Raw genomic sequence first — 17,498 nt, forward strand, 5'->3', positions numbered from 1 at the left:
TCACCAAAAAAATAAAATAATAATTAGTAAATATTTTGTGAATAAATACCCAAAAATTTATGTATTTATTCACAAGATAGTCATTGCTTATTTTTTTTTAAAAAGTTAATTGAAACATACAATTTATGTTCTTTTAATGTTATTTGATGATAAATAAGTTATAACATATAAATTTAAGTTAATTATTATTATAATTTTGTTTAATTTCACAAGAATTAAATAAATTAAAAATATAAATTGAATTTTCAGGTAAAATTTAGCGAACTTACTTTAGATATGTTTCGTATGCTACAAACTTTAGAAAGAGAACCCCAAGAAGACACTACACAATTGTATGATGCCTCTCCTGCACCTGGAAGATTGCCTTTTGTAATGTTATACTTATGATTAATCAGTTTTAAAACTTGTTTGTGTAAATTTATATAAATTATTGTTTACAGCCAGAAAACGGTGAACAAAGACCTCTGAAGCGTGAAAATCCACACAAATATCTTCTGTATAAACCAACTTTCAGTCAATTATTTGTGTTTTTGGCATCAGGATTTAAAGAACTTCCGCCAAATGGTGTATTATTATTATATTTATCAGCTGATGGAAGTTTTTCTAATATTAAACATCCTGATGACAGTATGTATTTAATGTTTTTAAAGTCTAACAAATCTTATTGTCAGTTCAACTATAAAGAAATATTTTTTAAATTTCATTACTTTATTAGTTTGTATCATTATTACATTTATAAATATTAATCTCAACTTTTTTAGTGGGTTACGATTATGGAGGTGTCGCCACCAACAGTAAGCGTGAACCAGATCATGCAAATAAAAGAAATATTCAGTTGAAAGATATGCATTGGTAAGGATTTATTATTTTATTTTAAAAATTTTACAAAAAAGTACTTATTTCAAAATTTTTTCCCCTCCAGTTTATTCCCAGGCGATCTGTATCCTTATACCCGTAAACCTTTATTACTGATTGTCGACAGTGATAACAGTCATGCCTTCCAACACATACCTCGTTATTTTGGACAACCTGTGGTGGTACTGATGTCACCCGAAGATGTACCAGCTGCCTTCCGTGGTAATTGCTTCAGTACACTTCTTTAATGTATTTTTTTTTTTTAAATATTAAATGTATAATTTTTTTAAAAAAAAACTTAAAAACACTTTTAGATCAACAGCACAATGGCAGTCTGTTTACTCTGTTTCTTCATAGTCCATTAACGGCATTATGTTTTATATGCAATATTGTGGATATTCCTATAACACTCTGGGAGAAAGGTCAAAGCCATATGGATCGATTTATGAGTGAAGCTAGTCGTTTACTCACTAGGTCTCGAAATATTGGTAAATTTTATTAAATTATTTGATTTTATCATTTAGAAAAAACTCAGTGATTATTAGTTTAAAAATAAATATAACCCATCAGCAATTACATAATCATAATTTACTTTAAAATAATATAAATGTTAGAGTGCTTGCAACATTTTTTATCTGTTTAGAAAACTTTTTCAAAAGTAACTTTTAATATTTTTGAAGTTTAAGGCTCATGTTAAGATTAACTAATCCAATAATTATTCGATTAGTTAATTAATCTACAAATTACAAAATAGAAATTAATAAATGTTCTTAAATTTTTAGTCTTTGTTGTTGTTATTTATTTTTCAGTATAATTAGGAAGTTAAATCTCTAAATATCTATCTTATTTATAATTGTACCAATGAATATCATAATTTTTTCAATACATTGAATAATCTTATTTTTCTAAATCAGTTATAAATAAATGATATTTAAAACTAACACAGTGAAATAAAGACAGAATTGCTGATATTTTCATAGAAATTTAATAATGTAAAAGAAGTTTTTTTAACTAAAATCAAGGATTGATTGAAATTTATTACAGGTTTGTTTAAAAATATTATTGTGATGATATATTACCATTTTTTTAATCTGTACTAATATTATAAAGAGGTAATGTTTGTAAGTTTGGATGTAGCAGGTAATCTTCAAAACTACTCATCCGATTTCAAAAATTCTTTTGCCAATATTTAGAATGGAACTTCAGGGTGGACATAGGCTGTATATTATTCCGGTAAACATTCATATAAATTAAAAGATATCATCTAGGTTAAGGCTTTTATGTCCAACAGATGATGCTACAAGTATGGTGACCTAAGTTTGCTTTTCTGTGAGGATGAACTAAAGCAGATCATCTTCTATCTATCTATATAAATAAAAATGTAATTTTCATTTGTTCTTACCAATTTTTTTGAAATTTTGACACAACGTTGTATTCGAATACGCACATGTTTTTATATAATATACGTGTCGAAATTCCCCCCACTGGTGGGAGATTGTTAGGATTAAGGCTTACCATGAAGAAGTTGGCTTCTATTATACTATTTTAGATGTGGTTTTTTGCGTTTTTGATTGCATTTTAATAGGGTACATCAACAGAATATACACTAAAAAGGGATTTTTCAAAAAATTTCTTCCCATGGGGAAAGTGTTATACATTTATAATAGATACATTTTGAGCCACAACATCATGTGGCAGGATCTGCTAGTGTATTTTAAGATTACATTGAGAGTTAATATAAGAATAATAAGAATTAATTATATAGAAAACCAAGCCCGAATTATACTAATAATCAAATGATAGAACCAGATTAACTATCAGACTAGAACTTGGCAAATTAATTATTGGTTTGTTTGGAAAGTAATTTCATTTTTTCCGTGGCAAAAAAAAAACAATATTTTTATAATAAATAAATATTTTATTGAATTATTTATTGAACATTTTGGTCAAATATTTGGCCATCATTTCTGGTAGTAGCATGATTCCACATTTATAAAAGTTTTGATGTTTGCTTACGAAAAAAACAGATCCAAGTAATTTTTGACATTTTCATTTCAAGTAAACGTCTAACAGTTTAAAAAATTTTATAAAGACCGGAACAAGTAATAATCTGAGAGTGCCTGATCTAGCAAATATGGTTGATGTGATAGCACATCCCATCTAAACTGTAACAGTTTCTGACGAGTTACCAAACTTGTGTGAAATTTGGCATTATCATCGTAAACCACTACACCTGTTTTGTTGATCAGTTCTGGATGCGTTTTCTGTTTGATGATATTACTCAGTTTGTATACTCGATGGCAGTACGCTTTCGAATTAATCGTTAAATTGTCTGGTAAAAGCTCAAAAAAAAATTTCCTTAAAATCTCACCAAAGAGAGCATTTCCTTACGAACATATGGAACTCATATATCAAGCTTTGAAATGAAAGCAGTTTGTTTCAAGTAATCATAAACAGTTCAATTCAACAAATTTAATCTCTTAGTGATTTCACGTGTTGTTATTCGGCAGTTTGCTTCAATCAGTACCTTTGTTTTGTTTTTGTTGGCTTCAACTGGCTATCCAGAAGGTGGTGAATATTGAAGGATAGAACGAAATTTTGTAAACCAGTTTTGGCATTGTCTTTCTCTCAACGCATCTTCTCCATACATGTACCACAATTTTTTTCTTGCTTGAACAGCATTTTTGATTTTTTGGTAATAAAAAAATAAAATATGCTGAAAATGATGCTGTCGATTTTCCATATTTGATGGGACACCGAAGAAAAAAAAATTGTACAGAACCAAACAAAATTTTTTACAAATAAGCCTTTAAATGTCAGCTGTCAAAATATATAATGAAAATGTGGTTTAAAATGAAATTGGCTGGTAAAATACATGTAATTCCTCTAGTAATAAAAAATCGAAATTACTTTCCGAACAACCCAATATATAGATGATATGTGATTAATTATAATACAGATATCTGTATAATTAATTAGATAAGTTTTAATATAATAGGTAATCTGGCTCTATCATTTCATTATTAAAAATTAATAAAAAAATAAGTATAATAATAATAGAACAGTTTTACAATATTATTTATATACAGTAGAACTCCTATTATATGAGGTAATGTGGATTAGTGCTATCTCAGATAACAAAAATTTGAATAAATGGAGGACCACAAATGTTTGGGATTAAAAATTATGAATATAAGATTTATAATGTATTTTATTTTTAAATATCTTTTTATACACTAGGGATTTTAATTATACATAAGAACAACAATTTTTACATTATTTATTATACAGCTAATATGTAACATGCAATAGTTTTAAGAATAAAAAGATATATCATCTCAGTTACATTTTAATGTGAATATGGTTGTCTCATATTGAAGTTAAATGGAATATGTATTATTATTTAAACTTTTTTATGAATAACAAGATAGAGAACTTGCATGAATGTCATCTCATGTGACCAAATTGTCATCTCTCTGCCTCCTGCACCATATTTGTGCCATGCTGTTCGTGGATGTTTATATAGTTTGACTTTCATCTGAATGTTTATTGTATGTACAAGATGGAAAAACATACATTTTACTTTTCTATCTCTATTATACAGGGTGTTTATAATTAAAGTTCCACTTTGAAATGGCCATAAAATGAAAACTACTGGACAGAATGTTATCAAACTTGGTAATAGTGTACAGGATGTCATGGGATTTTATTTCCCGCAGAAAAAAAGTTCAAAAACTCACCACCAACGGGAAATGGCGCTGTCTGCAATATTGTTAAACGAAATAAGACATGAAGACATTGTTGGAAATGTTTATATAATCAGTTTTAAAATGCGTTACAGAGCATGTTCAATGTGGTGTCCACCATTTTTGATAAGCAAGTTACATCACATTACTGTGTTCTCAACAGTAGCTCTTAGCATATCAGGAGTAACCCCACAAACAGTTTTGTTTTAAAACCGATTAAAAACATTTTCAACGATGTCTTCATGTCTTATTTCATTTAACAATATTGCAGACAGCGCTGTTTCCCATTGGTGGTGAGTTTTTGAACGTTTTTTTCATGGTAAATAAAATCCATGATGTCCTGTACACTATTACCAAGTTTGATAACATTTTGTCCAGTAGTTTTCATTTTATGGCCATTTCAAAGTGGAACTTTAATTATAAGCACCCTGCATATAACAGAGGAAAAACTGAGAGCATTTTTGGACTAGAACCTTAAAACATCAAGAAATGCAAAAAAATTTCAAGGTTGTTTTTCTGTATGTATGAATGTGTGTGTGGAGTGGGCAGGATTTTTGTTCTGAAAATTTTGAAATTTTTCAGGGAGGTTTGTATATTAGAGGAATCAATGCTATTAAATTTTGGTAGTTAAAGATCAAGGAGATCATGGATCATGTCATGAGTAAGGTCAGACTTAATGAACATTTTACTCATTATTAACATTTAAATTTTTTATAAAATTCATCTCTGCCCTCAAAATTAAGCCTTTTGCCATTTTATAACAACTAAAAATATAAAAAGTTTCTATAACAAACTCTCATAAATACATTTGTGTGGCATTTTTATTTATGTTTAATAATATAAAATTTATTTTTTAATTAAGATTTCANAAGCTTAATTTTTAGGGTAGTGATTCACTTTATTAAAAAACTTATAAATGCTAATAATGAGTAAAATCTTAAGTCTGACCATCACTCAACATATGAGACCTAACCTATTTCCTCACCCCTTGATCTTTAACCACTAACATTTAATAGTATCAATATGCTAATACACAAATGTTAGATATGACTCTATTGCTAAAAGTATGATATACAGGGGGAAAACACTACTACACTCCACGCAGGCAAGTGTTATGTGCTATCTGTGGCATAATGACATGATGGTACATCGATTTTACGCTATATCATTGTTGTAGTAATTCAGTGAATATAATATATATTTTCTTAAATTTTTTGTCAATAGATGGTGCTACATGTAATGCCGGCAAAAATATAGACAGAAATTAATTGATAATATCATATTAAGTTAGAAATATGTGAACATAACTGCCAAATTTTGTAGCAGTTGGTCAAATAGTCTAGGTGTGCATAGCGAACAAACATATGTCCTCATTTATGTACAAAAGTAAGATAACAAAGAGTGTCATATTCCTGCTCTTGTTTGAATTTCCCATTAGGGCAGCAGCAGAAGACCACAACTTTATCACACAGGCGTTAGATGGTGCAAATGTTGCATCAGACTCTCACAATATCATTTTGAAAATGGCTGTGTTCACGGAAATGTGGTTAAATATGGAAGTATGTAGTGTGATTCAGTCTGAAGGGCAACTCGTAAGTAGAAATTCATCGTCAATTTGTTGAGGTGTATGGGTGGTAATGTCATGTCACAAAAACAGGTGTGGGTTTGTTCACTAAGTTCGATAAAGGCAAGACAGATGTGCAAACTGAGAAAACTGAATTTTTACAGTGCTTCAAGTGGGAGGTACTGGAACATCCTCCTTATAGCCCCAACCTAGCACCCTGTGATTTCCATCTCTTTGGACCATTGAAGAAGCATCTGGGTGGTATGTGATTCCAAACTGATATGGAAGTTCAGCAAGCTGTCATGGCATGGCTGAAGGGACTTGACGCAGATTTCTTCTCTGCCGGCATCGATGCCTTGGTATATCATTAGAATAAATGTTTGGACAAGCATGGTGACTATGTTGAAAAATAATATGTACCAGTGCCGTAATAATCTGTATTACTATATCTGCCTGTGAAATAAAATTTGTACAGGAGAGCTCTTGTTACCTTACTTTTTGAATCATCCTCGTATATAGATTTATGATTTGACAAATACGCACATTTTCAAAATTGAAGCAAGTAGACTGTTTTATTCTACTATTAATTTCAGTTAAATAAATATTAGAATTGTTTGAATAGAAAGTATCTATTTGCTTACAGTTATTTTATTGGCATTATTTAATTTTGTTTCAGAATGTACTGTACCTAGTTTAACTAATTAATTCTAATATATAATAAATATAAGAAGCAGTATTTGGTTTATTAAATTTAGTTTTTTAAATTTTTTTTTAGGAACTTGCAAAGCAAATAGATGATTATACAGCTACTTATGAACCAGAAGATCAGTTAGAATGGTCATTGGTACTAGGTGAAATCAGATCATTTATTGAAGCAGATAATCTTGTAAATGTCATGGATGTGGATTCTTCTTCCATTGTATTGTCGCATCGTCTTAGTCCTTTGAATACACCTCCAATTGAAAAATTGCCATCCAATCATTTAACTCTTCAAGAAATTCTAATTGTAGGCAATTGTTGTGACCAGGTACAATTAAAATTTCTTAAAAAGTAACTATTCATATTACAATGAAAATTTATTTTAAAACAAAGTTGTGCCAAAATATCATTTTCAGTGAAACAAGAATTTTAATGCTAAAAATATATAGTTGTTTACCTATTTAATTTTAACCCTTAACTGGTTTCGTAAATTTTACAATCATAACTGGTATCATGGGGGCTGCGCAGCCCCCAAGCAAAATTTGCCTTTAGAGAGCAAGTTTAACAATGTGACAGTTTAAAAGAGCATAAATGCTAAATGGAACCCTTCTTTAGTATAATCAACTTTTATTTATTTATATAATTTTCTTTACTTAATTATTACAAGAAATCACAAAATTGTTACAACTTTTGGTGTATGCTTTTTTTAACAATACAAAAATCTACCCTATTGTAAGTTTTTACCAAAGATATTTTGTTTTCTTATTCTTAAGAAACTAATCTTATAAAAAAGTATCTCTTATAGCCTCTAACTATCATTTGTTAAAAAACCACAGATAATATAATCACTTCTATTTTTAACACTCAGGATCATTTTAACGCAATTACGTAGTTCAGTCTTGACAGTTATCACATAGTATTTTTGTAGTACTATGCACTTTGCAAATAAATTTCAAACAACTGTTGCACTTAGTAGCATATTTACCATCTTTTTTTCCAGCACAAAATGACAACATACTCTTTTCAGGAGATTTCGGCTTGATCTAGCAATTTGTATAATATTATCTTCTATTAGCAGTTCAAATGATTCTTTGGTAGTCATTTTGAATTTTTGATGAAAGATTGAGATATCTTTGCTAAATAATTGTAAAAATAAAAAAAATATAAAAACACATTTCCACAAAAAACCAACGTAACTGGTATCGTGGGGGCTGCGCGGCCCCCAGAAGGTACGTAGCTCCATCCTTGTAAGTGCTACAGGGCCGAACATTTGGCACTAGCTAAGAGTCACGACGTAATGAGATTACATAAAATGGCAGCTGCGCACGATATTTAGATTTTTAGAAAATTGTAAAAATATGACACATGGGGGCTGCACGGCCCCCATAAAACCAGTTAAGGGTTAAATTTGCACTTACAAACATATTATTCAATTATTATTTTCTCTTTACAACTTTAACATTGAGTTTATTTTTTTTCTTACATATGTATAGATCATGAAGTATAATTTTTGTTAATTTTCTTTAATGTTTAAGATTAGTAATATTTCTACTATGGGTATCTGTTGATTAACATGGTTAATTAATCCCTCAATGTTATCACATATATCAAAATCGCATTAATCAAATATGGTATCTATGTTAAGAAAAGTGGCTGTTAAAGCTGCATTAATTAAAACTTATGCCATGTCTATAAAGGGATTGCCACAATTAATTTTGCATGTTAATCAAGTCCTGCATTAAGCAAGTACTTGTAAATTGATGTTAGAGGGTAAAAAAAAATGTTATAATAGAAATTTGAAAGTAGTTGTTTATTTATTTATTTTGCCCTGTGGGCACTAAGAGAATCTTTAAATAAAGCCATCTTGGATTTGGCCACATCCATAATGGGAAGGCAAGGCTTGATATAGCTGGGACTGACTACACTCAAAAAATTCCTGGGGTTTTTGACCCATTCAGATTCATTTTTGGATTCACAGAATGGTAGACTGACATCTTAATCACTTGGCCATCCAGCTATCCTAATTTTGTATTGAAAATTACAAATTTCATACAATTTTCATGTTTTTCATAATTCAGTTTTTAAGAATATAATTGTTTTCTTTAGAAAATTCTGCTTTTAAAGAATAAAGCAATATTTTTTTTATTAATTTAATTTTTAAAATTATTTAATATAAATCTTATCAATATGATTGTGTTAAATTAACTTACGTCTGTTTAAATACATAGCTAATCTAAAAAACTTTATGATAAATTTGTCCTTAGTCTATGAATTTTTAATTTAGTAAATATTAATAATTAATATAAGTGAAAAAATAAAATAATAATTAGTAAATATTTTGTGAATAAATACCCAAAAATTTATGTATTTATTCACAAGATAGTCATTGCTTATTTTTTTTTAAAAAGTTAATTGAAACATACAATTTATGTTTTTTAATGTTATTTGATGATAAATAAGTTATAACATATAAATTTAAGTTAATTATTATTATAATTTTGTTTAATTTCACAAGAATTAAATAAATTAAAAATATAAATTGAATTTTCAGGTAAAATTTAGCGAACTTACTTTAGATATGTTTCGTATGCTACAAACTTTAGAAAGAGAACCCCAAGAAGACACTACACAATTGTATGATGCCTCTCCTGCACCTGGAAGATTGCCTTTTGTAATGTTATACTTATGATTAATCAGTTTTAAAACTTGTTTGTGTAAATTTATATAAATTATTGTTTACAGCCAGAAAACGGTGAACAAAGACCTCTGAAGCGTGAAAATCCACACAAATATCTTCTGTATAAACCAACTTTCAGTCAATTATTTGTGTTTTTGGCATCAGGATTTAAAGAACTTCCGCCAAATGGTGTATTATTATTATATTTATCAGCTGATGGAAGTTTTTCTAATATTAAACATCCTGATGACAGTATGTATTTAATGTTTTTAAAGTCTAACAAATCTTATTGTCAGTTCAACTATAAAGAAATATTTTTTAAATTTCATTACTTTATTAGTTTGTATCATTATTACATTTATAAATATTAATCTCAACTTTTTTAGTGGGTTACGATTATGGAGGTGTCGCCACCAACAGTAAGCGTGAACCAGATCATGCAAATAAAAGAAATATTCAGTTGAAAGATATGCATTGGTAAGGATTTATTATTTTATTTTAAAAATTTTACAAAAAAGTACTTATTTCAAAATTTTTTCCCCTCCAGTTTATTCCCAGGCGATCTGTATCCTTATACCCGTAAACCTTTATTACTGATTGTCGACAGTGATAACAGTCATGCCTTCCAACACATACCTCGTTATTTTGGACAACCTGTGGTGGTACTGATGTCACCCGAAGATGTACCAGCTGCCTTCCGTGGTAATTGCTTCAGTACACTTCTTTAATGTATTTTTTTTTTTTAAATATTAAATGTATAATTTTTTTAAAAAAAAACTTAAAAACACTTTTAGATCAACAGCACAATGGCAGTCTGTTTACTCTGTTTCTTCATAGTCCATTAACGGCATTATGTTTTATATGCAATATTGTGGATATTCCTATAACACTCTGGGAGAAAGGTCAAAGCCATATGGATCGATTTATGAGTGAAGCTAGTCGTTTACTCACTAGGTCTCGAAATATTGGTAAATTTTATTAAATTATTTGATTTTATCATTTAGAAAAAACTCAGTGATTATTAGTTTAAAAATAAATATAACCCATCAGCAATTACATAATCATAATTTACTTTAAAATAATATAAATGTTAGAGTGCTTGCAACATTTTTTATCTGTTTAGAAAACTTTTTCAAAAGTAACTTTTAATATTTTTGAAGTTTAAGGCTCATGTTAAGATTAACTAATCCAATAATTATTCGATTAGTTAATTAATCTACAAATTACAAAATAGAAATTAATAAATGTTCTTAAATTTTTAGTCTTTGTTGTTGTTATTTATTTTTCAGTATAATTAGGAAGTTAAATCTCTAAATATCTATCTTATTTATAATTGTACCAATGAATATCATAATTTTTTCAATACATTGAATAATCTTATTTTTCTAAATCAGTTATAAATAAATGATATTTAAAACTAACACAGTGAAATAAAGACAGAATTGCTGATATTTTCATAGAAATTTAATAATGTAAAAGAAGTTTTTTTAACTAAAATCAAGGATTGATTGAAATTTATTACAGGTTTGTTTAAAAATATTATTGTGATGATATATTACCATTTTTTTAATCTGTACTAATATTATAAAGAGGTAATGTTTGTAAGTTTGGATGTAGCAGGTAATCTTCAAAACTACTCATCCGATTTCAAAAATTCTTTTGCCAATATTTAGAATGGAACTTCAGGGTGGACATAGGCTGTATATTATTCCGGTAAACATTCATATAAATTAAAAGATATCATCTAGGTTAAGGCTTTTATGTCCAACAGATGATGCTACAAGTATGGTGACCTAAGTTTGCTTTTCTGTGAGGATGAACTAAAGCAGATCATCTTCTATCTATCTATATAAATAAAAATGTAATTTTCATTTGTTCTTACCAATTTTTTTGAAATTTTGACACAACGTTGTATTCGAATACGCACATGTTTTTATATAATATACGTGTCGAAATTCCCCCCACTGGTGGGAGATTGTTAGGATTAAGGCTTACCATGAAGAAGTTGGCTTCTATTATACTATTTTAGATGTGGTTTTTTGCGTTTTTGATTGCATTTTAATAGGGTACATCAACAGAATATACACTAAAAAGGGATTTTTCAAAAAATTTCTTCCCATGGGGAAAGTGTTATACATTTATAATAGATACATTTTGAGCCACAACATCATGTGGCAGGATCTGCTAGTGTATTTTAAGATTACATTGAGAGTTAATATAAGAATAATAAGAATTAATTATATAGAAAACCAAGCCCGAATTATACTAATAATCAAATGATAGAACCAGATTAACTATCAGACTAGAACTTGGCAAATTAATTATTGGTTTGTTTGGAAAGTAATTTCATTTTTTCCGTGGCAAAAAAAAAACAATATTTTTATAATAAATAAATATTTTATTGAATTATTTATTGAACATTTTGGTCAAATATTTGGCCATCATTTCTGGTAGTAGCATGATTCCACATTTATAAAAGTTTTGATGTTTGCTTACGAAAAAAACAGATCCAAGTAATTTTTGACATTTTCATTTCAAGTAAACGTCTAACAGTTTAAAAAATTTTATAAAGACCGGAACAAGTAATAATCTGAGAGTGCCTGATCTAGCAAATATGGTTGATGTGATAGCACATCCCATCTAAACTGTAACAGTTTCTGACGAGTTACCAAACTTGTGTGAAATTTGGCATTATCATCGTAAACCACTACACCTGTTTTGTTGATCAGTTCTGGATGCGTTTTCTGTTTGATGATATTACTCAGTTTGTATACTCGATGGCAGTACGCTTTCGAATTAATCGTTAAATTGTCTGGTAAAAGCTCAAAAAAAAATTTCCTTAAAATCTCACCAAAGAGAGCATTTCCTTACGAACATATGGAACTCATATATCAAGCTTTGAAATGAAAGCAGTTTGTTTCAAGTAATCATAAACAGTTCAATTCAACAAATTTAATCTCTTAGTGATTTCACGTGTTGTTATTCGGCAGTTTGCTTCAATCAGTACCTTTGTTTTGTTTTTGTTGGCTTCAACTGGCTATCCAGAAGGTGGTGAATATTGAAGGATAGAACGAAATTTTGTAAACCAGTTTTGGCATTGTCTTTCTCTCAACGCATCTTCTCCATACATGTACCACAATTTTTTTCTTGCTTGAACAGCATTTTTGATTTTTTGGTAATAAAAAAATAAAATATGCTGAAAATGATGCTGTCGATTTTCCATATTTGATGGGACACCGAAGAAAAAAAAATTGTACAGAACCAAACAAAATTTTTTACAAATAAGCCTTTAAATGTCAGCTGTCAAAATATATAATGAAAATGTGGTTTAAAATGAAATTGGCTGGTAAAATACATGTAATTCCTCTAGTAATAAAAAATCGAAATTACTTTCCGAACAACCCAATATATAGATGATATGTGATTAATTATAATACAGATATCTGTATAATTAATTAGATAAGTTTTAATATAATAGGTAATCTGGCTCTATCATTTCATTATTAAAAATTAATAAAAAAATAAGTATAATAATAATAGAACAGTTTTACAATATTATTTATATACAGTAGAACTCCTATTATATGAGGTAATGTGGATTAGTGCTATCTCAGATAACAAAAATTTGAATAAATGGAGGACCACAAATGTTTGGGATTAAAAATTATGAATATAAGATTTATAATGTATTTTATTTTTAAATATCTTTTTATACACTAGGGATTTTAATTATACATAAGAACAACAATTTTTACATTATTTATTATACAGCTAATATGTAACATGCAATAGTTTTAAGAATAAAAAGATATATCATCTCAGTTACATTTTAATGTGAATATGGTTGTCTCATATTGAAGTTAAATGGAATATGTATTATTATTTAAACTTTTTTATGAATAACAAGATAGAGAACTTGCATGAATGTCATCTCATGTGACCAAATTGTCATCTCTCTGCCTCCTGCACCATATTTGTGCCATGCTGTTCGTGGATGTTTATATAGTTTGACTTTCATCTGAATGTTTATTGTATGTACAAGATGGAAAAACATACATTTTACTTTTCTATCTCTATTATACAGGGTGTTTATAATTAAAGTTCCACTTTGAAATGGCCATAAAATGAAAACTACTGGACAGAATGTTATCAAACTTGGTAATAGTGTACAGGATGTCATGGGATTTTATTTCCCGCAGAAAAAAAGTTCAAAAACTCACCACCAACGGGAAATGGCGCTGTCTGCAATATTGTTAAACGAAATAAGACATGAAGACATTGTTGGAAATGTTTATATAATCAGTTTTAAAATGCGTTACAGAGCATGTTCAATGTGGTGTCCACCATTTTTGATAAGCAAGTTACATCACATTACTGTGTTCTCAACAGTAGCTCTTAGCATATCAGGAGTAACCCCACAAACAGTTTTGTTTTAAAACCGATTAAAAACATTTTCAACGATGTCTTCATGTCTTATTTCATTTAACAATATTGCAGACAGCGCTGTTTCCCATTGGTGGTGAGTTTTTGAACGTTTTTTTCATGGTAAATAAAATCCATGATGTCCTGTACACTATTACCAAGTTTGATAACATTTTGTCCAGTAGTTTTCATTTTATGGCCATTTCAAAGTGGAACTTTAATTATAAGCACCCTGCATATAACAGAGGAAAAACTGAGAGCATTTTTGGACTAGAACCTTAAAACATCAAGAAATGCAAAAAAATTTCAAGGTTGTTTTTCTGTATGTATGAATGTGTGTGTGGAGTGGGCAGGATTTTTGTTCTGAAAATTTTGAAATTTTTCAGGGAGGTTTGTATATTAGAGGAATCAATGCTATTAAATTTTGGTAGTTAAAGATCAAGGAGATCATGGATCATGTCATGAGTAAGGTCAGACTTAATGAACATTTTACTCATTATTAACATTTAAATTTTTTATAAAATTCATCTCTGCCCTCAAAATTAAGCCTTTTGCCATTTTATAACAACTAAAAATATAAAAAGTTTCTATAACAAACTCTCATAAATACATTTGTGTGGCATTTTTATTTATGTTTAATAATATAAAATTTATTTTTTAATTAAGATTTCATAACAGCTGGGAATGTTACACAACTCAATGGAATTTTTTTTACTTGGTTATTTAACAACTCTTACTAGTCAAAATGCCAACTGATACAGAAGTAAAATTTTAATCTATAGTGGAGTTGATCTGTACAAAGATGACAAATTTATTCTTAGAGAATTGTGTGAAATCCATGATTTTAGGGATATTAAAATCCATTTTTAAGAAAATTAAATAACATCTGTCACAATAGGAAAAACATTGCACCATATATGGATCAAATGGTATTCTCTATCAACAAATGGATGAGAATTTTAACAGTCAATTGCTAAATGATAACATCTGATTGTGAAAGGAGAGGAAAACGACACCATTACATCAACGAAAATCATCGTCAAACTTGCACCTGCAAAAGCAACCTTCAGTTCTATACAACTGCTGATCACCTGACCACTTTCCCAGGCTAAATGCACAAAAGGATGAAACACCGACAGTTCCGGGCATTTGTCATAATGTTCCCATGAATTAACATTTGGTCTTAAGTGCTCCCATTAAAGTGGACATCCGCCCAAAAAGGGAAATACAAAATCCCCGGAGAAGACACTTGCCATTCTTTCAATGGTGAATCCTCGTCAAGTTCTTTGTTGATCGTTGACATCTTATCAACGATCAACAAAGAATTGAGATATTTTGTTAGAAAATTGTAAACTCTCTCTCTTCACGTCCGAGAAAGTAAAATAGCCACCTCATTGTTTAATCATATGCTATCCGAATTTACTCACCTAATTTGCAATATGTATATCTTAGATTTCTAGTTTTATTAAACTTTTATTTGTTGAGTTTAAAAACCGGTCTGTCTGTCTATTACTCGAAACCAGGACATCTTAATGACTTTTCCATCGTGCTCCCCACTTGATCGATTTAAAGCCATCCGGTGACCCTGTGAGTGAGTTCTACCAACTTGACAATCAGAGGACTCAGAACCTAGCTCGTATTCTCACAATTGTAGTTCACAGCCATAGATAATATATGGCAACGTCTTGTCTTAATAACCCAATTTTTAACCCTTAACCATACAAAAGCATACAAATTACTTAAAGCTCAATTTTGTAGCAAGTGGCTGGTTTGATCCAAAGAGTTCTTCAAAACATACCTTTCCTAACAATAGAAGTTTAAGTACCTTAAAATAAACTATAACACTTGGTCCATTGTATCATTGTACTGACTAAAAATGTATGTTTTATGATAGTTTTATTGACCATTGCATAGCTTCATTTCTAAAAGTTGTGTGGTAGTTTTTATTTATTTATTTTTTTTTTGTAATTGTTGAATTTGTTTTATTTTATTCTGTTTTAAAATTTGCTTACACTGTCTCTCTTCATTAGGTGAACCACTCAAAGTTTACACTTTCTCCCGTTTAAAGTTTGATTACTCAGTCATGTATCAGGTGAGGTTAAACTGGAGTGGAAACATCACAAACTCACATGCACAATACGTGTTGTGCATGTGAGTTTGTGATGTTTCGACCCTACGATATACATCACATGCAAGTTGTCTATAAGAAAAGTAGTGTATTTGTGTATGGGTTTGTCTCAGGTAATTGGGATCCTACTGTATATGTCCTAGCCATGTGCTGAAATTTGCTATTTCTTGAAATTTTGCAAAAATTATTAGTATAGCCTTCATCTACTTTTAAATTGACTTTAACAGAGATTACCCAAGAATAAAATAATCAGGAAATTAATTAATTATTAAATTTATTAGTAACCAGAAAAATTTGTCACTAGACTGTTGTCGGGTTAATTAATCAATGATTTATTGTTTGTAATTAAATAAACTTGATTTATCTTTAATTATATATATATATTATATGAAAGCTGAGTATATTATTAATGCATATAATATGTCGTTGTTTTTCAGATATAAATTGCATCATCAAAATTAGACTGTGAAAGAAATTTTTTTATAAATGTTTAAGTCAAAGAACTGAAATGATGTAAATTGAATTTAAGAATTAATATATATTCTTCTTTTAGAAAGGGAATGAACTTTTATACAGTATCTATAATAATTTTCTTTCTTGTGAATCTAAATTAAGTCTTGAAATTGTAATCAATTTTACTACAAATTAACATTATGCATGATAACTTCATTTTAAACTATCAAGATTATTTACTTAATCGTCCAAATTATCATCTAGATTGACAATAAAAAATTTAATGTGTTGATTTTGTGTAATAAGTTGCCTTTTAAGTATCTTACCTTAACTTTTATATTAAGATTTCTCATATGTTATTGCAGTAAGAGTGTTAATTTGTTTTACTCAGTGAAAATTGGTACAGAATAATCATCTAGTTTTTATATTTGGTTACAATTTTTCAGGCATAATTAGCTAAATTAATATAGTTTAAAAATCTGTAACTTAATCCCTACTGGAATTGATAAAGAATTCATTGTAATTTCCATATTAGAAATGGTTCATTTTTAAGTTAACCATAAAAAAAATTAATTAAACTGTATTTAAAATAATCTTTATCATTTATAGATCCAGCTTATTTACAGTTTTATGGAGATGACTTCTTGCGCTTGTTAATTTTAAGATTTATATTTTGTCATATTGTCTTAAGGTTACATCGGCTCTTTAAGGTAAGTGCATGAGATTTAATTCTTAAAATAATTCAAATATATTAAAATTAAAGCTAAAATATATCGCAGGGTCATGGCTTTTCTCCTCGTTCACATCCTCCTTTGCCTGAGAGTGAGTTGCTCGATCATCCCAGTCTAAGACGAGCAGTGTTAGAATTAGCAGCAGCTCTAGACATGCGATCTTTCTTTGTTGAAACAGACGATGCCGACTGACAGGTGGTGATGTTTACCCTCGCTTGAGGCC

The 17,498-nt window shown here is 28.9% G+C and overlaps 1 protein-coding gene across 1 annotated transcript in view; it reads left to right on the forward strand.

The window, feature by feature from the left end:
• Positions 1–17,467, forward strand: part of LOC111642430 (protein SCAI-like) — a gene marked incomplete at its 5' end in the record, with an annotated part of 30,552 nt that extends 13,085 nt beyond the window's left edge. Inside the window, 8 exons of the mRNA XM_023388782.1 lie at positions 6,941–7,192; positions 9,416–9,535; positions 9,607–9,793; positions 9,928–10,018; positions 10,089–10,243; positions 10,336–10,509; positions 17,154–17,254; positions 17,324–17,467. Coding sequence (XP_023244550.1) covers positions 6,941–7,192; positions 9,416–9,535; positions 9,607–9,793; positions 9,928–10,018; positions 10,089–10,243; positions 10,336–10,509; positions 17,154–17,254; positions 17,324–17,467 — 1,224 coding nt within the window. The remainder of the gene's footprint in view (positions 1–6,940; positions 7,193–9,415; positions 9,536–9,606; positions 9,794–9,927; positions 10,019–10,088; positions 10,244–10,335; positions 10,510–17,153; positions 17,255–17,323) is intronic.
• Between the last annotated feature and the right edge of the window lie 31 nt (positions 17,468–17,498).

This window comes from Centruroides sculpturatus, unplaced genomic scaffold (assembly GCF_000671375.1).
Source record: "Centruroides sculpturatus isolate CEXI.00-Female unplaced genomic scaffold, Cexi_2.0 scaffold1537, whole genome shotgun sequence".
Classification (NCBI taxonomy): domain Eukaryota; kingdom Metazoa; phylum Arthropoda; class Arachnida; order Scorpiones; family Buthidae; genus Centruroides; species Centruroides sculpturatus.